The sequence below is a fragment of the Sinocyclocheilus rhinocerous genome, unplaced genomic scaffold (genome assembly GCF_001515625.1).
Source record: "Sinocyclocheilus rhinocerous isolate Xijiao unplaced genomic scaffold, SAMN03320098_v1.1 scaffold1259, whole genome shotgun sequence".
NCBI lineage: Eukaryota > Metazoa > Chordata > Actinopteri > Cypriniformes > Cyprinidae > Sinocyclocheilus > Sinocyclocheilus rhinocerous.
This window is the reverse complement of record NW_015650717.1, coordinates 531,957-555,085: the sequence shown is the minus strand read 5'-3', so window position 1 is coordinate 555,085 and position 23,129 is coordinate 531,957. Positions and strand designations below refer to the sequence as shown.

General features: G+C 37.2%; 2 protein-coding genes across 2 annotated transcripts in view; both read right to left on the bottom strand.

Annotated features, from left to right (window-relative positions):
- The window catches only part of LOC107712524 (S phase cyclin A-associated protein in the endoplasmic reticulum-like), a 127,936-nt gene extending 110,880 nt beyond the window's left edge, over positions 1–17,056 (bottom strand). Inside the window, exons 1-4 of the mRNA XM_016517814.1 lie at positions 16,754–17,056; positions 6,866–6,983; positions 3,963–4,039; positions 3,253–3,450 (exon numbers count right to left, since the gene is read on the bottom strand). Coding sequence (XP_016373300.1) covers positions 3,253–3,450; positions 3,963–4,039; positions 6,866–6,983; positions 16,754–16,927 — 567 coding nt within the window. The 5' untranslated portion in view covers positions 16,928–17,056. The remainder of the gene's footprint in view (positions 1–3,252; positions 3,451–3,962; positions 4,040–6,865; positions 6,984–16,753) is intronic.
- A 1,521-nt stretch (positions 17,057–18,577) lies between these two features.
- LOC107712523 (CTD small phosphatase-like protein 2-A) overlaps positions 18,578–23,129 on the bottom strand; it is a 20,568-nt gene continuing 16,016 nt past the window's right edge. Inside the window, exon 13 of the mRNA XM_016517813.1 lies at positions 18,578–19,738. Within this exon, the coding sequence (XP_016373299.1) occupies positions 19,673–19,738 (66 nt within the window). The 3' untranslated portion in view covers positions 18,578–19,672. The remainder of the gene's footprint in view (positions 19,739–23,129) is intronic.

Below are 23,129 nucleotides of genomic sequence, written 5' to 3'. Positions count from 1 at the left end.
CTCACTGATAAAGCGGTGACCCCAGAGACCTGATCTGACCATGCAAGAGAGCCAGATCGGCCCCCCACCTTGATGTCTCTTTTGTGGCATGTCTGAAGGAACAATGAGCAGGGCCCAAGCTGAGACCCCCAGCAGAATCCAGTGAATTCTCTGGTAAGCGGAATCCCGTACGAGCCCCCGATTCTTGTTCACACTGAGAAGCACTCCATTCACAAATGCCAGGAGTGGACAAAAAGAAAAGGATGAGGACGAAAGAAAAGGGAAAAAGAGTGCTGCTGCTCTTTCCTGCCTCAGTGGTCTTCCACAAGAGGTGCGGCTGAAATTACCAATTAGCTTTGCAAAAGGGGGCTGGCAAATCTGATTGGGGCTGTAATCATTTCTAGTTACTGGCAAAGAGTGTGCAGCGAATGACGAAATGTTCATTGTCTATCCGATATTCGATCTGGGAGCGCCGTAGGGACTCTGGGGAATCCCTTGGCTCCAACAAAGACGCTAGAGAGTGTCGCAAAGCCTTGCCACAACACCGATTAGAACAGGTCTACAACCCTAGACCTACCACAGGCTCTTAAGATTACAAAAAACCTGCTTGTGATTCTTAAATCTGCCAGAAACTGTCAATGCCAGTCATAATCAATCTTAATTTGAATGCTTGTATGGTTTCCTACAAATCTATTAATGAAGCAGTTACCCTGTTGAAAAAGCCAGCATATGCTGGTTAGGTATGTTTTGAAGCATGGCTGCTGGTTTGAGCTGGTTTAAGCTGGTCATGTGCTGGTCCAAGCTGATCCTGAAGATTCACTCCCATGCGAGTATGCAGCATCTTCTTCACTTGTCATCAGTTGCCGTGCATGACAATGTGTTGACACCTGTATCACAATGTGCATCATATTGTGAGGTAGTCAGGAATACCCAGACCTCCTGTTCGTTGAGACACAGTTCAGCTGCATTCAAAATCAGGACCAGGGTCTGTGGTGTGACTGATGATCTGGATTAAATGGGGGACGGCAGGCGATGCTGTGAAACAGCCGCGTGTGTGTTTGTGTGATTGATGTGCAGTAATGGGGGAGTGGCAATTGTGAGGAGAGGTCCACAGTGCTTTTAGTTAATAGAGGAGTCGGGTCCAGTGAAAGATGTGTCCAGCAGCAGGCCTGTTGATTAGGGCTAGTTAACAACACCAGGGCATGGTGGAGGATGATATTGGCCCATAATGCAACAGCTAAGGGAAAACAAGAGGATAAGAAACAGCTAAGTGACCTTACAAAAAATCACTTTAGAAGAAGAGGAACAAGACTTATACGACACTTGATGGGAGAATGCTTAATATGGTAGCATTTTAACTTACCGAGTCATTCGGTCAGACGAAAAATTAAATGACCCCTCAACCCCCCAAAAACAATTCTGATTCATTACATCTCTTGTTTTCATAAACGCATTCACACAAGCGAAAGGATAGTGGTCTCGTTCATGGGCTGATGTGACATAAATCAGGCCTGAGACGAGGGAGAGGCCTGATAAGAACTAATTAGTCCTCTGGGCTGTGGGTTAAAGATGTGGGCGTTACTTGAATATGAAAATAAATCAGCCACTCGACCAAATCATGAACCAGTCAACACTGGCAGAGGATAAAGAATCAGAGACACAGGTGAATATGTGTGCTGGGAAACTAACTGGTTTTTGTTTTACATTGAATAACATTTATGAATAAGCAAATATAATTTATTGCAAATGCTGTACTTAATATTTGTTAAAATAAAAAAAAAGTTGTTAATTTTTATATGTTTTTTCCATCACCTCTGAAACAACTTTTCTTTTCTGCTGAAGACATGTGGGTGGGAAAAACCAATATTAACCAATAACCTCACAGCCTAAGGTTATAATCTAATAAACTGTGATGGATAAAATTAAAGCGCTGCTCACGTTACTTTCCATTGAATATTGTGCTTAATTGCATTTTGCAAATGCATTTGCAAACATTTTATACATTGTACATTGTATAAAATGTTTTGCATTTTATGCAAGATTCTGTTGATGACCGAAAAATTATAATTTTATGCAATTATGTAACACAAAAAATGTGCTGGTAAATGCACATGACAAAGTGCTGAAACATAGATTTATATCTTTATAAAGGAGCATTTATGTGGACTTCAACAGCTCCAAGGGAAATTTTCCTACTGTAGGCCTACAGTCTCTCATCAAACAATCCTCTACTGTCACATGGCAGTGAACTACAGATCTGTAGCAGAGCATGGACACATACACAAACTCAGACCAAAGGGCCAGGAAGTGTGAACAGACCCGCCGGACATGGAAACACAGCGGCCAGATAGTTTACGCACATTTGCACAGGCCGGCTGTCAACAAGGTAACCACAAAGGGGGCCGGTTAGCTTCGAGTGGTTGGCTGAACCCTGCTCAGCATAATTCTAGATTACACGCCAATCGATAAATCAGAGCCAGCAGTGTAGAGCGTGGACGATGGGCCCAAATACAGCCCGACGCCATACCTGCCAGGGTAAGCATAGTGAGTGCCCCGACATGGGCTCTGCCAACCAAAGCTAACAGAGTTCAAACAAATGTTTGCCGACACCAGTCCCAAGACCAAACCGGACACAGAAACCCTGTTGATCAACTTGAAGTGACAAATCGTTATTGCGATCGTTGCGTGCTGAGAGGTTATTGGTCATAGCGGCTGATTGTAGAACATGTTTTGCAATCAGCTTTTTGCTTTTACTAAAAATAAACAAAGAACCTGGAGCGGAAAAAGTGTTTTGGGACATCACCTAGACCTTGTACTCTGAGCCCCCCCCATCGCCTGCACATACACACACGGAAGGAGTGGGGTGGGGGGCTCTTTGTTTACACATGTCATCCATCTCCACTCCCTCCAGAAAGGCCCTGGAGAGGTGCAGTGATAATTCTCTCACCAAACCCCTCTCTGACACAAACCAGAAAACAAAAGGAATGCGAGGAGGAGGAGGAGGAAGAAAATCATTTCAACACTTCACTCCCTCTAGTGGTCAAAGTGCAAAAGCAGCCACTTCAAAGTTATAAAATAATAATAAAAAAAGTTAAAAAAATTAAAAATTAATAAAAAACAAATAATAAAAGAATAATTACAAAAATGTTTACATTAAAATTATATTTTAATTTAAATAAAAATGATAGAATTATAAATCTATAATATATTCCGTTTCAAGTGGTAAAACCGAACAATTGTTGTTGATGGTATGCGTGTCATATATAATCATACCCTGCACTCCACCACGCTCTGGTCGGATTCACAGGTGACGTAGATCTCATCCACTGCTCTCCGTAGATTATCGAAAAGGAAGGCCCAATATCGCGCTCGGAGGTCCACCTTCCGTGGCTGTCTAGTCTTGGTGGGGCTCTTCTCAGGTCCTTTGTCCAGTATCGACCCAGGTGTGTTTTTGCAGTCCAGTGCTGAGTTCTGTTAAGAGCAGATGTGATTGCATGTTTCAAATGGTCTAGATACCTTTATTTGACTGAATGAACTACATTTGCCATTAACTTTACGGACTAACGGCTGTTTTTACAATCAGTGTGCGCTGCTTATATAAACACTGAGGTCAAATTATGGAAGAATTGAAATTAGACCCCATAAATACAAGGTCCAAATAAAAGGGCTCTGGCACCCCCTAGTGTTTAACATGAGTAAAAGATTTCCAGTTCAAAGCTTCCTGGTTAAATTATCACTTTTAGGATGCAAAGAAACATTTTCTTTTGATTTAGACCGGTTTGCTTATTTTCATACTGGCCAAGACTCACGTTTCAGGCTATTATTATTTTTTGTTTTGCCTGGTTCCAGATTTGTTGTGGATGCAAATAGAGGCATTATATAATGTAATGAAGCGTATTGTATGGCAGTAGTATTTTCAGTTACTCTAGGTATTCATAAAAGATTCAGAAACTAAAAACAATCTTTTTACAAATGAATCACACCTGCTTTTTGTTCCTGTGGAGCCCAGAGTTGATTCGTTGAGCTCTTGTATTGCCGTTACTGTGATTCTTCGACTTAGCTGCATGTGAACAGAAGAACACCGTACAGTTAATAGGCAGATAAATATCACGTGAACAGAAGAACAGTACAGTTAATAGGCAGATAAATATCACATTACTTTATATGTCCGGAGTATTCCACCAAACAAATTTAAATGGGTGACAGAGCATTTTTTTGTAAAACTGAAGACCTATTCAACTTTCCGATTCTGAAAGGAAACAATTCTCTCTATGAATTTAAGTCAGGAATACTAAAACATTTTTGCAGTTTTGAAATTGTTTGTTATTCCCATGATGAGGTTACATCACTATGTAGCATACTAGCGTTGTGACGGTGAGGAAATTTTCCCACCGGTTAATCGACGTGTGACAACACCGGTAATACCGGTATCACCGTGGGGGCAGGGGCGTTCCCTCTTTTCCTCGCTTTCCTTCGCTTTTAAAAGCGGCGTGCACATTTTACTTTCACTTTGAAATAGTGGCAATTCGGATTAAAGCAATTGTTCGTTTTTAGTTCATTTGAATTGTCCCTCTTTTCCTCGCTTTCCTTCGCTTTTAAATAGCTTAAAAGCACCATGCGCATTTTACTTGATTTAGCGTCAATTCCGCATCAATTACAACAACAAAATACAACGTCAAACTCACTTTAGCGTATATATAAAACATAGAACTTTTATTAACAAAACAAATAAAAATACACCATGCTATAGGGCAAGCTATGCCTAATATAAAATAACAAATAAATTACATAAAGTTTAAATAGGTACAAAACTGGACACACACACACACACACACACATATATATAACATATACTGTATATGTGTGTGTTTATATGTATAAAATATATGCACACACATTATATATATATATACACACACACATACATGCGTTTAATTTCACTATATAATAAAGTAATTTACATCAGGGTAGTATTTGTAGTACTGAATTTAGTTTTTTTTCTGTTGTTTAGTGTTCTTTTGGATTACTGTGTTCTAGACAGGATGACACTTACTACTGTGACATTCAGAATATTCAGAATAATGAAAACTAAAAAAAACACGCATAACAAATAACACAAATAGGCTTCAGTTCATATGCTACAAATAGGCTTTAGTTTCGTCATGCAAAATATAATTTGTAATAAATTTTCCTTATTTACTTTCAGGGCTGAAATACGAACTAGACACTCCTCTGTTTTATTCATCTTTAGCCAGTGCTTGCATTCATAAAGAACTGATCTGGGATCAGGGCTTGTATTGTGTTTTCACTATAAGAACAGGATCAGCTTTTTGTAATCATCTAGGATCAGCATCTTCTAGTCAACATAATCCTCTTTATCAGGATATGAGGGGTCAAAACTGATTCTCAATCAGCACTTCTAACTATTAAGTGTACACTTAGGGTGACAACCCCTGATCCAGAAACGGTCACTGCGCATGATGAATGCAGGCACTGGTGAGTCGTGTTTGCTAGGACATAACACATACTGCAGTCCCCAACTAACAAAAGACTCCCGTGGTGACCTGTCAGCGCTGACAGTGAAACAGAGGATCTGGGTCAGCTTATACACACACACACACACACACACACACACACACAGAGGAGGAGTTCGCACACTCTGCGACAAAGAGTGTACTGTAACTCCAGGTACAAGAGAGGGGATGACAGATTTGGAGCACTTGTTCATCGCCCACATTTGCTTTGCAAATGGACGCCCTTTACAAAGCTGGATGCATTTTAAGTTGGTAGCCTGATGGGCGATGAACCGTGTGGGATGTGAGACTGTTTATGACTGCAAGAAAGAGCAATGTATCATGTATATTATTTTATATATTTTTAAATATGTTTATTCAAAAACGCATTGATCAAAAATTACAATAACGACACTATGTTACAAAATATTTTGATTTCAAATAAATGTTTTGGATTTATTTTTAATTCATTATAGAATCCTGAAAAAAAAAAGTATTACGGTTTCCACAAAAGTGATAATAATGCTGAAAACTCTGCTATTCTAAAACGCTTTGATCATATGAATAAATTACATTTTAAAATATATTAAAATGGAAAGCAGTTATTTTAAATTGTAATAATATTTCACAATATTACTGTTTTTACTGTATTTTTGATTAAATAAATGCAGCCTTGGTGAGCAAATGGACGCCCTTTACAAAGCTGGATGAATTTTAAGTTGGTAGCCTGATGGGCGATGAACCGTGTGGGATGTGAGACTGTTTATGACTGCAAGAAAGAGCAATGTATCATGTATATTATTTTATATATTTTTAAATATGTTTATTCAAAAACGCATTGATCAAAAATTACAATAACGACACTATGTTACAAAATATTTTGATTTCAAATAAATGTTTTGGATTTATTTTTAATTCATTATAGAATCCTGAAAAAAAAAAGTATTACGGTTTCCACAAAAGTGATAATAATGCTGAAAACTCTGCTATTCTAAAACGCTTTGATCATATGAATAAATTACATTTTAAAATATATTAAAATGGAAAGCAGTTATTTTAAATTGTAATAATATTTCACAATATTACTGTTTTTACTGTATTTTTGATTAAATAAATGCAGCCTTGGTGAGCATAAGAGAATAAAAAAATCTTACTAACCCCAAACTTTTGATTGGCAGTGTTTATAAAATCTGATAATTGTTCTTCATAAAAAATCTTGGGATATCACAGGCATTTCAACAATTATTTTATGTTTTTTTCACCTAACTTGGGGTGGCTACTCCAGGATCAACACCTTATTTACAATAAAATGCAATGCAAATGTCAAGACTTATTATTATACGTGTACATGAGTGTATCTAAATGGATCTAACCCTCTTCCTCCTTGTTCTCCACTGGGACACTCCATGCGATGAGATTTCGAGCAGCCCGGCCTTCCTCTGCCACGATCTTCCTCACCTTGTCATGGCTGTTGGACCGCTGGAAAGAGGTCTGTTGCAAAGAGAAAAAAGTGTAACTAGGGGGGAAAACATTTTGATTCTTCATGGGAACAGATTTGGAGAAATGTAACATTGCATCACTTGCTCACCAATGGATCCTCTGCAGTGAATGGGTGCCGTCAGAATGAGAGTCCAAACAGCTGTTAAAAACATCACAATAATCCACAAGTAATCCACACCATTCCAGTCCATCAGTTAATGTCTTGTGAAGTGAAAAGCTGAATGTTTATAAAAAAAACTAATCCATCATTAATGGATTTTAACTGTAAACCATTGCTTGTTTCTTCCAGTGAAAAATTCCAACACTTCTTGAAAGAATATTATGGATAGAGGACTAGTAACTTTGCTCCATAAAACATTAACTGATGGACTGGAGTGGTGTGGATTACTTGTGGATTATTGTGATGTTTTTATCAGCTGTTTGGACTCTCATTCTGACGGCACCCATTCACTGCAGAGGATCCACTGGTGAGCAAATGATGTAATTCTACATTTCTCCAAATCTGTTCTGATGAAAAACAAACTCTGTTGTATCTTGGATGGACTGAGGCTCAATGCATGTTAAGTAAATTTTCTTTTTTTTTTTTGGGTGAACTTTTCCAGGCTTATTCACACCATTCACACATTTTTAGAGCAACTTCTTATACTCAAGGAAACAAGTCAAAGCTTTTGTACGGACACTGAACTTGTAAAATTTCGCAAACATATCCTGCTTTTTCCAGATTATCCATGAATATGGGAAACCTGAGGCTACCCATGAACTTGTGAATCAAATAATAGGAAGACGTTGCATTCTGCTTACACTTGAATTTGTATAGGACATTGTTCACATAAACGGGGCAGAAAAAAAGTGTGAGCTATAAAGTGGCCAGAGAAGATATCCAAGTACTTGTCCTTTTCATTATAACACCCACAGACAGAAGCAGTGCTCTTAGCAACTGGCAAGAGTGAGCTTACTCTGTCCAAGATATAAGGACTTTAACCATTAAAATAAGTACCAATAATTCACACCTTCTTTCTTGTCACCTTATATGACTTGCCAGTGGTGATAACATAAGCACGTGATGCCAAGATCACTAGTTACTCACTGTCATGTCAACAGCACCAGTGGGAAGACAAACAGTGGTATGTTTATTGCACACCATTTACACATGGATCCACAACTGAGATGATTTCGGTCTTTTGAAAGCCGTCGCCTATTTGTGCACTTACAATGGAAGTGAATGGAGCCAATTCGAAAACGTAAATTGCTGACTATTTCAAAACTATAGCCACAAGGCGTTAAACTTATGCATGTTGACATGATTTTAATGTGAAAAACAGCTTACTAACCTCCTCTGACTAAAATTACATCCAAAAAACGAAAATGCCATTTTCAGCCGATAATTTTCAGCGGCCGAAAAAGCAGTGCATCCCTAATTTTAAGATGTGGGCATGGCACCCAAAAATGAATGTGCTCTTGTAATCGATAGTGGAGTGGGGCTGGGTTTTAGTGAACGAAATGACTGGGGAATTTTCACTGATTAAAAAGTCAAATAAAAAAAAAAGGGAAACCATATACAGAGGGTAAAATAAGTATTGAACACGTCACCATTTTTCTCAGTAAATATATTTCTAAAGGTGTTGTTGACATGAAATTTTCACCAGAGTAAACACGTTGGTCATGAGACACCTTTTTATAGGCCATCAGTTGGGACTAAACCAGCTAATATTAATTTCCACTGACTAGGGGCAGGATTGCTTTCTAATTACTGCTAGATGGTTACCGACATCTGGTGAAAATTTCATGTCAACAGCACCTTTAGAAATATATACTGAGAAAATACTGACGTGTTCAATACTTATTTTACCCGCTGTATAAACAAATTGTTCACATGCATCTACTTAATTTTCAATTCACGCCAACTTTAAAGAAAATGAAGGACAAATAAAAAAAACCTGTGGTAATCGACTTTATGCCACAAATGCTAACTAGGGATGCTCCGATCCGCCTTTTTTTAGCTCACATTAAGCTATCATATGGCTTCTTCAGAAGTAACACAGAATAATTCGCACAATCAAAAAAAAAAAATAAATAAATCTCGGATTTGGACCGGCCCTCTCTGACAGATACCCGAACATTCTGAAAGTGATTCCAACAACATTGTTTCTCTGTGCCTTTATCGTTATAGTTGTGGTGTGGACTCTGCTATTCTTTAATATTGAGAATGATTTTTACAACTACAGTATATCTTTATCATTATCTTTATAGTTACTGTTCCTGGTGTGAACAGGCCTTAACTTGTAATGAACCTGGAATATTCTTTAAAACAGTGGTCACCAACCTTTTTAGGCCCAAGATCCCTAAGAAAATGCCATTGCCATCGAACCTTTTCTCAAGACAGTACCCTTCAGTGATACATTAATATAACCCCATAAATGTAATGCATTTTTGTACTTATTTTACGGTTTTGTTCGGGATCTACTGGGACAGTGATAAAGATCTACCAGTCGATCGCGATCGACGGGTTGGCGACCACTGCTTTAAAAGATAGGGTCACATTTTATTTTAAGGTGTAATTCTCACAATTAACAAACTATTAACCATGACATTTGCCTCAAACTCCTATTGCTGCTTAATAGTTAGCAAGAAAGTTGTTAAGTTTAGGTATGGGGTAGGATTAAGGGATCTACAATATCTTCATGCAGAACAAAGCGTTAATATGTACTTTGTAAGTACTAATAAACAGCCAATATACTAGTAATATGCATGCTAGTTAATAGTGAGAATTGGTCCTTTAAATAAAAGTCATAAAAAATAGATTAGTTGACTTGATTTTATCCATTTTAATTTCATATTGGACTTTAAAACCAATGCCTTCAGTATCTCAATTTTGTCTGTACGCCCAAAACATTAAATGTAATCACTCTGGATAGTGTGTTACACTCCTTTGATACATTATTGAATATAATAATAAAAAATAAAAAAATACAATTTGGCATTTAGCTGATTATTCTGTTGTTTGTTGGCCATATTCCACCGTTACGCAAACGCAAAGCTGTTCTGTCTGTCACATTCCCTCACATAGAGGAATATTTCATCAGGCTCACAGGTTTTTACACATGCATAAACATTTTACTGTCCTCCCCTGCCACTATCTCATGTCCTCAGGGTTAAAATACACAACTGACCTACTTAGCCAATGACAACAGCCCTCATTACACAGCTTTACTCTCTAGAGGTCTGGAGATAAGCATGAATGAGGCTTTGAGATTGTGAAACAAACAACATTTTTGCAATTCAAAAAAGACACGCAAGTAAATTAACTTGTTTCCTGTCAGCACGGTGTTTGGATGGTAAATATTTACTCTGGGTTTCCCAGGTTTCTGGAAGCTGACTGGCAACGGAAAGCCTGAGTCTACATTTGTCGTGCATCTCGGCAGGGGGGGGGCTGTTTCCGATTTGGCAACCGGCAAAATAACCAAGGTAAAAGTGAGAAGGGTGAATCTGATCTCAGGTCAGCGCTCCATGCATGCATGAGACGAATCAAGCTAATCACCTAATCACCAGCAGGCCCCTTGACACCCGAGGTCACTGGAGTTAGATCGAACCGAGCCCCTCAGAACTGCAAAACAAGGACGTCCAGCTACAAAGAACTGCTTTCAGAACAAATAACAGAGCAGCAAGGATAGAGTTTCAAGCGCGTCTAAGCAGAAAGAATGATGGGAAGAGGAAAGTAGTTACGTACAGAGTAGAAGTAGAGTCTGCAAGCAGGTTCCTCATCCATATCCAGCCCTGACATGCTACCAAATTTGTTTATGGCAACCTGTTTTCCCCCTTAACCAGCATCTCCACTGCACGAACAGCCTGTCATCGTCATTTGACAGCTGGACCAAAAATAGCCCCGTGGTTGAGCGTGACTCCTGCAAACTCGCCGAGTAGATGCCTCTGCCAATCAGCAGGACGGACTTCTTGTCCTGGCCATAAGGACCGTCTTTCTGCAACGTCTCGGCTGCACAGCGACTCTGCCGCTACAGTTTTGCTGTCTTAGTTGTGGCGTAGTCACCCTCCACAGCTTGGCAGAGTATTCGTGCAGAGCTCCTCTCTCTCTCTGTGCAGTCATGTGCACATGGCAGGCCACCCACTCGTCCAGCATGTGCTGGAGGCGGCAGGGCTGCTTGTGTCAGCGCGTCTGCATTGGACACGCCGCAGACTCAACGTCCGATTGGAGCTCGGCGGTGCATAACTTACACCGGGGATATAGATGTAAATAGAGATGTGCCAACGAGATGTGGAACAGACACAGCCGCGAGGATGAAAGTGTGCAAAAATATCTACGGTCTGAAGACTACAAGATATTCGGTATGTAATATTTACATTTTTATAAACTAATTCTCTTATGTATGCAAGTATATATATAAAATTTTATATTGTTACTATCATATGTGCATTAAAGCTTAAATAAATACACAGCTTTTTCTGACCCAAGTCAATCTTGTTAATCTGTCATTGATATGGAAAGGAAATGGGTAGAGTGTACTTGGAAGAAAATAGTTGGTTGCTTGATAAATAATTGGCTATGGTAATTTGCTCTCAAATATTAAACAAACGCAACACTTTTGCATGGTTATTTACACTCTAGGCATATGTGTGCATTAATATGTATACTTTTATGTAAAAAAAAAAAAATACATGGTGATGTACTAAAATAGACTGCCTAATGTCTCTTAACAAATCATGACATTTCTTTGAGGCCTTCATTGATTTTCAAAACTTGTTCAGGCCTGGAACACTCAATTATGAACTTCCATAGTTTCTGAATTGGGAATTCTAAATGCATGAAAGGACAAATGTCAAATTCGTGGCTACTACCACTCTGGCAATGCACCTTTGTCTAACCAAGCGAAAACACACTAACCTTGTTCCTCAGACAATATTCGCTGTAACTCTTTCCAATTTTGTAAAAACAACATTACAGATCAATTAATTCAACAAACTGCTGCTTGATATCAGGTTCTGTTTCCATGTTCAAGTATTCATTTGTTAAGCAGCTGTATAATAAGCAAGATAAAATACAATCTGATGGTCATAATTGCAAAATAAACACTGACAGGTAGATCAGGTCTAGGAACTGAAGGGCGTTTCTGAAGCCTCTGTGCTTTGCTTGTTTTCACATAATAAAATCATTTAAAGTCAATTATTTCACGTCTATGGGTTTATTTATTTGAAAAGCAGCCATGCAATTAGTCACTCATTACCGCTCTTAAAAACCCTTCAAGATGATGTAAGATACACTACACTATCCATTACATAGGTTACTGCACTTTCTCTTACTGTTTACTGGTCTGTTGTCATGTTATTGTACCGTTATGTTGCTGTCTTGTAATGTTATTTTGAATTGTATTACTGTTATGTAGTCATTTTTGTCATGTAAATGTTATGTTGAATTATATTACTGTTATGTATTATGTTGTCATGTAAAATGTTATGTTGAATTATGTTACTGTTACGTAGTCATGGTATTGTCATGTAAATTGTCATGATCGGCCAGGCACAAGGAACGGTTTCTTCCCTCAGGCAATCCATCTCATGAACAGTTAACTTGAAAATAAACATGTAACACACAACACTATTTATACATTTATTTATTAAACACACTTACTCATTTACATCTTGCATTTGTACATTTGTACATAACATACCTGTACACACATCTAATAACATCTGTTGCCTATTTTGTATATTGTATATTTTTTTCCTTTAAATATTTGTGTGTATTGTTATTACCTATTTACTTATTCTATTTGTATTCTATTATTATCTGTCTTGTCTTGTCACTGTCATTCTGTTTGTACTGTGGAAACTTCTGTCATCAAAACAAATTCCTCGTATGTGTAAACATACCTGGCAATAAAGCTTTTTCTGATACTTATTCTAAATGTTACATTGAATTATATTAGTTATGTAGTCATGTTATTGTCATGTAAATGTTACGTTGAATTATATTAGTTACGTTAGAAATCGCGTTTGGTCTCGTACTGTATCGCGTACCTTGTCAGTGTCATGTGCTTTGCTTGGCCATTTGTTGTGATAAACAGGAAAGTGTGTTCAAGCGCCAGCAAAACAGTGTAAAGAAATACTCTTTGTGAGAAGCAGTCAATCAGCAGAAGTTAAAAGCAGCTTGTAAGTGTATTTATTTCTTGTCTCAGTGTTTAGCGCAGTTGTCGTTGCTAGGAAACACTTGTTTTGTTTACTGTGTGAAGACGTGCTGAAATCGCGTTTAGTCTCGTACTGTATCGTGTACCTTGTCAGTGTCGTGCGCTTTGCTTGGCCATTTGTTGTGATAAACAGGAAAGTGCGTCCAGCTGAATTCAATTTGACAACCCTCTACGGACACCTTGGCAATTGAATCGCCATTGACTATGAGTGAGTGAGTGAGTGAGTGAGTGAGTGAGTGAGTGAGTGAGTGTGTGTGAAGGTGTATATATATATATTTATATACACCTTGCTACGTGTACTGTGTGAGGCTAACCGAGACTTGTCATTTGCACTTATATATTGTTGCTCTTTTGTTAGTTTTGACTGCTTTTATTGACCTCATTTGTAAGTCGCTTTGGATAAAAGCGTCTGCTAAATGACTAAATGTAAATGTACGTAGTCATGTTATTGTCATGTAAATGTTACACTGAATTATATTAGATACGTAATGATATTGACACGTAAATGTTATGTTGAATTATATTACTGTTACGTAATCATGTTATTGTCATGTAAATGTTACGCTGAATTATATCACAGTTACATAGTCATGTTATTGTCATGTAAATGTTACGTTGAATTATATTAGTTACGTAGTCATGTTATTGACACATAAATGTTATTCGGGGCCAAGCACCGAAGGTGTGTAGGCACCTATTGTATCCGTTGGCGTTCTTCTTCTTCTTCCGCTCGAGTCTATGGCAGTCCATAGAACTGCTTGCGGGAAAGTTGTGAAATTTGGCACACTGATAGAGGACAGTCTCAACATTTATCATAGCAAATTTGGAGTCTCTAACTCAAACTCTCTAGCGCCACCACTTGTCCAAACTTTCACTCACGTTTGTGCTAATAACTTTTGAACCGTAAGGCACAGAAGGAAAATTCCATTTTCCTCTGAATCCTTGGCTCATGCCGAGTCGAATAAACACAAAAATAGCAAAAAAACTAAACCTTACGATTTTCAAATTTTGAATAGTTTACTTAAACAGATTTTTCCTCTTCGTTGCTGAGGAATATAATGCAGTGATCCAGTTTCTAAGCCATTTTATTAATAAAAGTAGTGGGGCAGCATTGACAAGTTTATGTTGGCCTAGTCCTGAACGTTTCTGTGTGTGCAGCGGGATCTCCGATCTCTCTCTCTCTACCTACTTTTTCGAACTCGTCCTAGACGGTTTTTCTGATTTTCGCCAAAATTGGCTCAGATCATCTTCAGACCATGCTGGCAAAAAGTTATGGAATTCAAGTTGATTAGTCAAACTGCTCTCAAATAACGCGCGAACGAATTCAACGAAAAGCACTCAAAAATGGATCGGAGGCTGCATCTCCGCAACAGTTTGGCGTATTGAGACAAAACTTGGTGTGTGTTATAAGAAACATGACCTTAGTTTCAGCACTACGTCGGTTCCGGGTACTTCATTTTTGACATTTCTCGGTTCTGCACGGGCCCGGGTCCAACTTTCAAAATAATAGACGGGTCCGGGTCGGTTCAGTGTAGCACATTTACGGGTCTCTTCGGGTTCGGGTACAAATTTTTGCACCCGTGTAGACCTCTACACTTAAGTCAAAGCTTAAGACTATTCTTAAGAGCATTTCTGAGAAGTTTTATACATACGGGCCCAGATCATTATCAGACAGTGCTGACAAAAATTATGGATTTTGCGTTGATAGACAAAACCGTTTTTGTATAGTGCCGCAACAAATCCATTTTATTAATAAAAGTAGTGGGGCAGCATTGACAAGTTTATGTTGGCCTAGTCCTGAACGTTTCTGTGTGCGCAGCGGGATCTCTGATCTCTCTCTCTCTCTCTCTATGCGAGTGATGAATGTGTGCATTTGTGTGGGTCAATTAAAGCTAAATTTAACAATAATTTACTCTCAAATGTCCCAATTGCTGAAGGGTCTGCACAACTTTTTAGTACAATTTCAAGTTGCATTGTTCAAAATACCTGTAGTAGCACAGCAGTGCATACCTGTTAACATTTAATTAAGGTGGACTAGACTAGACTATAATACAAATAGCTGAGTTTGCTAGCTGCATACAACATTTATGACAGGTTTTCATGAAAGTGTTGGTCAGTTTGTCTGCTTGACAATCCCATTTTGCACTGCAACAATAAAATTGAAGTGAGAAACATTCTGAGAAATGTTTCTTTTTAGTTAAAACAGATGTTGCCAAATTTTCGTTTGGGGACATAATTTGAAGTTGGAAAAAGGTAATAAATTGCAATATATTTAAAAATCGCAATAATATTGTATCGTGACACAAGTATTGTGATGATATAGTATCGTGGGGCCTCTGGTGATTCCCATCCCTAATGCTTAGCTCCTCATTTTGCCTTTGGAGTGCTTGGCCCCTAAAATGCTGCTTTTTATTATGTCATATTATGTATTGTTACTGTAATGGTACATTGCATTGTTACTGTTATGTCACGCCGTGTCAACATTATATTGCATTACATTACTGTTAATTTGTCATGTTATTGTTCATGTGAGGTACTTTTATGTTATGTTTTCTTGAGTGTTACTGTTATGTAATGTAATGGTGGCATTTGTGTTGTGTATCTGTGAGACTGATTATGTTCTGACAAATTGTGACTGCCCACAATACCCTGAATATCTGAAGTGACTGAAACCTTTCAGGTCACAATAATACGCAGAACGTAACCCCCCAAAAAATACACCTTGGAAATACACTCTCTTGCCTCAGGCGTTTAAGAATATGTACTCTATAACAGTCAAGAATTACAACACAATCCATGTGAGTAGATCACATCTGCACAAACTCATTTGTGACCCTGGACCACAAAACCAGCCATAAGTAGCACATTTATATTTGTAGCAATAGCCAACAATACATTGTATGGGTCAAAATTATCGATTTTTCTTTTATGCCAAAAATCATTAGGATATTAAGTAAAGATCATGTTCCATGTTTCATACCATGAATATATCAAAACTTAATTTTTGATTAGTAATATGCAATGCTAAGGACTTCATTTGGACAACGTTAAAAGCGATTTTCTCAATATTTAGATTTTTTTTTTTTGCACCCTCAGATTCCAGAATTTCAAATAGTTGAATCCCTGCCAAATATTGCCCAATCCTAACAAATTTATTCAGCTTTCAGATAAAGTATGAATCTCAATTTCAATAAAATGACCCTTATGACTGGTTTTGTGGTCCAGGGTCACATTTACTGTTAAATACACTAAGTTACTGCTTATAGTGTTGTTACAGTGGTAACAACAAGTAAGCATACAGTTAAAGAAGCGTTCAGAATGACAGCAGGCATCAAAACTTTACCACTGTTTTTTTATTGTAGCAACAATAACTGTGACATTTTGAGGGAAAAGTACTGTCACCATAATAACCCTGTTAGGGTAACGTTAATGCTCTAACACCCTAACTGACAGCTGCCTGCCTAGGCGGCACTTCTGGGCGTTCACAGAGAGCCCTTATGATCCCTAAATAATGCTGTCTATGTAGGCAGCACGCTATGCTTTGAGACGGCTGTTGTTTGTTACCTTTAGGGCGATGTTGATGGGCGTATTCCTGCCTTTCCCTCCTCCGTGAGATGATCCAGAGCTGTTGCTGGCCGATCTGTCTCTGGCATCCCCGCTCTGAGCCGGCCTCAGCCCGAGCCGGTGCTGCTGAGCCCCGCAGCGCCGGCGCCCGTCGTACCGGCCGTCCTTCGACATGAGCCCGCCGTCAAACGAGCGACTTCGAGCGGACGCGAACTTCGCAACCAGAGGGCGAGAAATTAAACAGGCCTCCTCTTCTTTTACACTGAACAACAGTCGCGGATCACACAGAGCGCGGGAGAGAGTGACGCCCCCAGCTGGACTGGAGGACTGGACTGACATCACCTGCGCAAACCTTCACCATGGTAACCAGTCACAGTTCCCGCCAAAATACCTAGTTATTTTTGCTAGGCCTACTAGTTGTTGATGATTATATTACAAAAATAATGCATAATTTGAGATAATTGGTATTATTTTTCGATAATAGAGAAAACATGTCAGAAAGTAGAATAAAAATGAACACACTTTATGCCATATCAAGTGCATAAAAACGTAAATCAAAGTATCATTAAGATTACGTTTTTATATCATTAGGTGGGAAAAATATATAAGCCAATAAAACCCATAAAAAGCATTTTAGCACTCTGGCCACACAGGGAAAAAGTAGTTTTTGTTATGTTTATAATGATTGAAATAGGCTAGATGTGATTTTTAGGCCAAAACCACAATGTAATTTATTTATAAAATATATATTTGGTATGGTATGTAGAATTAATAATAATTAAACTCTGTGTGTGTGTAGTTTTATAGATCGTTATATAAATAGTTCATAAATAAAATTATACATTTAGTAAAATGATTACACATTTCTTTCGATTTTGGAACTTTCAATTAGAACTAAAATTATATAATTAATAATAATAATATATAATTAATATTCATTATATATAATTATAATAAATTATTACTTTTTGATACTGAGGTGAAAGGTGTTTTCCCGACAAGTCCCATTTGTAGATTTTAATTTCCCATTAGAAGCATGTATGAATAATCATATTTAAAATTTAAACTATATCCCAAAGAGTATGAACCAAAGTGTAAAAACCAAAACGTATGAACAGCTAAGAGTAAAAATGCAAGTTTCTAATGTGCAAAAACAGCAAATTTAATGTCAGTTATGAACTTTTCAGCATGCTGTTTTCAGTGACTAACTGCTGTTGTTGATGTTTTTAAGTCAAAGCTACATGAAACCAAAGTCCAGGACCCCATCAGGGATTTCACTGACAGACACGATATACAAAACAAAATGACCATTCCTGGAAGAACACATACATATGAAATCATACATAATCTGAAAAGATCTTAAAAATGTTTTCTTGTTGCTTCATGTGCGCTGCAAAAAGCTACACTGAAATACATTCATTGCATTTACAGCTATCTTTAACAAAAAGCCTCGTCATTCACAGACATTGCAACCAAACACACAAGCATCCAATCAAAATACTCATTTCATCCACTGCATTTAAAAAAATAAAATGAATAATAATAATAATTGAGTGATTGACAGCATGTTCATATTCCCTAAACAGAAGCTGCCATTTTGAGAAAATATTTACCTAAATTGACAAGAGCTGCCAGATTCTCTGAAAAACTATTAAATATCCAAAAAAATCTACATTTCTCAGTTCAAATCTCATTTCCAAAATTATCGGTCATATGTGCTGTAACTGAAAACATTCATCCATACAGGATAAAACGAACAAATCAAGGCCACATGTGATACTTTCATCCCAAACGACAAAGAAAAACCAATTCGAACAATTCTGGTACATTAAAATCATGTATTAATGTCCTTGGAAATAAAAAACATTGGGGTAACACTGAATGAAACGGAAGGTCTACCCTTCAGAGGTAGGTAGAGCTGTACATGATAATTCCTAAAACAGTTTCCAAAGCAGGAGCGCAGAAGCGGAATGAGGGGAAAACACGGAGCAGTGATTTACGCTAGTTCAGGTGCTGGTGCTACAATTACCGGACATTTCAGAAAGACAAAGCATTATTTTTTTTCTCCACAGAAAAGCCATTTAAAGCACATACAGTATTTTACATTTCATCTATACTTGTATATAAAAACAAACTAAGAACATAAAAGTTAAAATCCCCAAATTAGGACTGACATGGATAAATGGTATAAATCCGTCAGTAACTGAAAGCCACAACTAGAGACTAGACAGAAATTTTTCCCTATCTGGGATGTGACCGGGTTTTGGATTACATTTCACCGGATTACAAGAAAAAGCTAGAGCGTAACGGACAGGCCATTAAATATACATAAAATCTAGAGTAAAAAAATTAATAAAAAGCCAGAACTGAAAAGGAATGCATAATGAATTAAAACCAAAGGGCAAGTCGATTTTACAAACTTGACAGGAAAAAATATATATGTACAAATGTTATATATACATATACACACATAGCTGAATGTATATATTCATGTTTTATATAGTTATATTCAACCGGTCATTCTCGTTGAAGTAAAAGCCAGTGGCCTGGAAGGGCAGAGGGTCCCTTTGAGCACCAAAAGGAGCGACGCAAGTCCACTTCTGCACAGCGCTTTACCTTAAACTCCACCGCAGAGCCGAGATGGACGACCAATCAAAAGTGATCTTCTCGGCCTCGCCTTCGGTTCCATAAATGTGTGTGTATAGAAAACATATGCATACATCGAGTCATTTGTCCAGAGCCCCGAAAACCCCCCTCCCTCCCTCCGTCCCCACATAAAAGTACGCCCATGTAGGCAGGTCTGTAGTTGAAATCCTGATGGCAAAGTGTTTGTGGCAAATTTTCCTTCCCCCATGGTGTAAATTCCCCACTGCTTAAAAACAGTCAGGTTGGCAAGAAATGTTCGTTTCGCTGCGATATTCAGTCCGGGGGTAGAAGGTCATGCAGGCGAAATCGCTCTCTTATGTGTGGACGAACGTCCTCGTTCTGGAATAAAAACACAAACATGCCACGTCAACAAAAAACAGACGATCATTGTAAGTGACACCTTAGATATGAGTGTAAAATTATTTTGAACTTAGAAATGCATAATGTGGTGTTATTTAAACATTTTTAAAATGGTGTTATTTAAAACAAAAATGGAATTGTGAATGTGTGGTTTGAGTTATTATTATTTCTATTATTTAATAAATTAATAAAAACACAAACATGCCACGTCAACAAAAAACAGACGATCATTGTAAGTGACACCTTAGATATGAGTGTAAAATTATTTTGAACTTAGAAATGCATAATGTGGTGTTATTTAAACATTTTTAAAATGGTGTTATTTAAAACAAAAATGGAATTGTGAATGTGTGGTTTGAGTTATTATTATTATTATTTCTATTATTTAATAAATTTGTAAATAAAAGTACATATTTCTTTAAAACAAAATCAATCACATAATGAAGGTATAGTCTTCACGAAGACATTATAATGTATGATATTAAATATGGATAACAATACTTTTGTAAATTGGCACAGAAACAAGTTTACTGTTAATTAAAAAAAACAAATGGTGTTATAAAAAAATGCAACTGTGAATGTGGTTTGAGTTATTATTATTTCTAAGAGTTACATAGCAAAGAATTCTTATTTAATAAATGAATAAATAAATAAGTGCATATTTTTTTATTTTAAAACAAAATTAATCACATAACATAATGAATGTATAGTCTTCACACTAAGACATTATAATGTATGACATTAAATATGGATAACACTGTTGTGAATTCGCACAGAAACAAAACTTTACTGTTAATTAAAAAAGGTGTGATAAAAAAAAAAGAATTGTGAATGTGTGGTTTGAGTTGTTTTTATTTCTTCTAAGAATTAAATTGCAAAGAATTCTTATTTAATAATTTATAAAAGTACATTTTTATTTAAATAAAAATCACATAAGACACTATAATGTATGACATTAAATAGGCATAACAATACTTTTGTAAATAAATGTTTACTGCTAAAAATAATTTTAAAAAAAGAAATGTTTTATCTAAAAACAGAATTATGAAAGTGTGTGGTTTGAGAAAAAATTATTGTTATACCATTCTTTCTAAAAAATAAATGAAAATTTCATAGAAATAAACAAATTTAATTGTTATTTAATTCTTTTTTTAAATCAATCACAAAGGTATACTCTTCACAATAAGACATTCATAAACATATGATACTAAGCCTGGGTAATACTTAAATTGGCATGGCAAAAATGTACTGTTAACAATAAAAAGTTTAAAATCAAAAGCCCAGGTATTATAAATAAAACAGTATTATAAAAAAAGAGCGTGTCTGAGTTATTAAAATAATTTTTATATTTTTTATCATCATCATTATCCTTTCTAAGAATTAAATTGTTAAAGGGGTGGTTGATTACGATTTCACTTTTTTAACGTTAGTTAGTGTGTAATGTTGCTGTTTGAGCATAAACAATATCTGCAAAGTTACGAAGCTGAAAGTTCAATGCAAACGGAGATATCGTCTTTTAAAATTCTGGCAGTTTAATGCCTACAAAAACGGCTGGTAGGGACTACAACAAGTTACTTCCCGGGTTTGTGACGTCACAAACCCAGACAAACCCCGCCCTCGGGAAAAGGCAGCCAAGGGGGCGAGGCCATTCTGCGCTGCATTAGAGAAGAGGAAGAGAAAACTAGAAGTGCACGTAAAAATCTATTCATATATGAATCACGATTCTGTCTTCTAACGATTCTAATGGATTCACAAGTTTCAAAATCAATGTTCTAAAGCAGCGGTTCTTAAAGGGTCATTTAAAAGCCGTGCTTGCACAGGTTCTGCACGATCCTCTTCAATAATATCCTCTGCTTCTACTGGGCTCAAACTGATAAGCGATATTAACGACGCCGTTGTTTACAATACAACCGGAGCACATGCCGCTGAGGTAAGGGGTGGGACGACACGCACTAGAGATGGTTTAGCGAATCACAACACACTAGGCTAGCTAACCAATCAGAGCCCATTGCATATTTCTGAGGGAGGGGCTTCATAAAAGAAGGAAATGATCAGCCCGTTTCTCAGAGAAGGGACAGAGCGGTGTGGAATAAAGGTAAATTATGTGAAAAATAATGCGTTTTTAAAAAAAACGAAGCATTAACATGTTAGACTGCACCCCATAAACACAATCAAGCCTAGAAAAAAACCCAGTGAACCACCCCTTTAAGAAATCTTAATAAACAACCCTTGAATTTCTCTAAAGATTAAACCAGTATAGGAGAAAGTATTTCTAAAGATAATATCTTAACAATGCACATTATCTTTAAAAAGCAGCACACACAAGAAACAAGAGGCACGTACCAGTTCTACCAGTTTCTCCAAAAACGGCACCAGCTTTAGGAGCTCATTGTCATTCTTGTCCACAAACCAACTCTCAATGGGGATCCCATTGGAAAGCTGCAATGAGAGGAGCACATCCTGAGCTTTACATACTAATAACTCACCACGGACCACTCCTCAAGGCGGCTTCACAAACCTGGTAGGCAAAAGCCTGAGGTGAGTTGTCTATGATCACCGTCTTGGAGAGATCTCTCCCGAGGATGTTAAGGTCTTTGATGTAGTTGCCTTGGACGCATACGCAGTGTTCGCGAAACAATCTGTGCCTGAAATACCAGAGGAAAGACATTTTGAGCTGAATGCTCACCTTAAACATCTTACAACCTGAGAATCGAGACACACATTTGTTCCCATCAACCCTACACACTATGAGTGGAAAAGGAAACATGTAGCTTCAATTTAATGCAATTTAAATGTCATTCACTTTTTATATTTTTTAATTTGAGAGGCAACTGACCTAACCAGCTGTTTTTTAGGATCCAGGATGTTCAGCAGCTTGTCAGCATACACCTTCTTGGAAGCAGTAAAGAGAATAATCTGCGAATAATTCAAGATTACATCATTAATGGCAGTCATAAGTGAAAGCAGTAGACCACATCATAGGCAGGATGTTCATTAGTTAAAAAGAAACACATGAAGCACATGAAGGACCAAGAAGAGGACTCTTACGCATTTCTTCTTAATTTTTTAATGGGCATTTGCAGTTTTTGCAACCCTTCAACCATAACCTGGCATATCTACAACAGTTTCAAAACCTGATTCGTGTGAAAACAAAAACAAAATGAAGACAAACCGAAGGGAAAAAAAATAAAAGTCATTTAGTAGCTTGCCAGATAATTGGCCAATTGTTGGTTTGTAGCTATGGGAAACATTTTCCATGTTAATTAAAAAAAGCTTGTTTGATCAACAAGACTGGTAACAGATATAAACGGCTGTAATTTATGTAATGCTGAAGGGAATTACATGCAAAATGTGGGACTCCACAAAATGT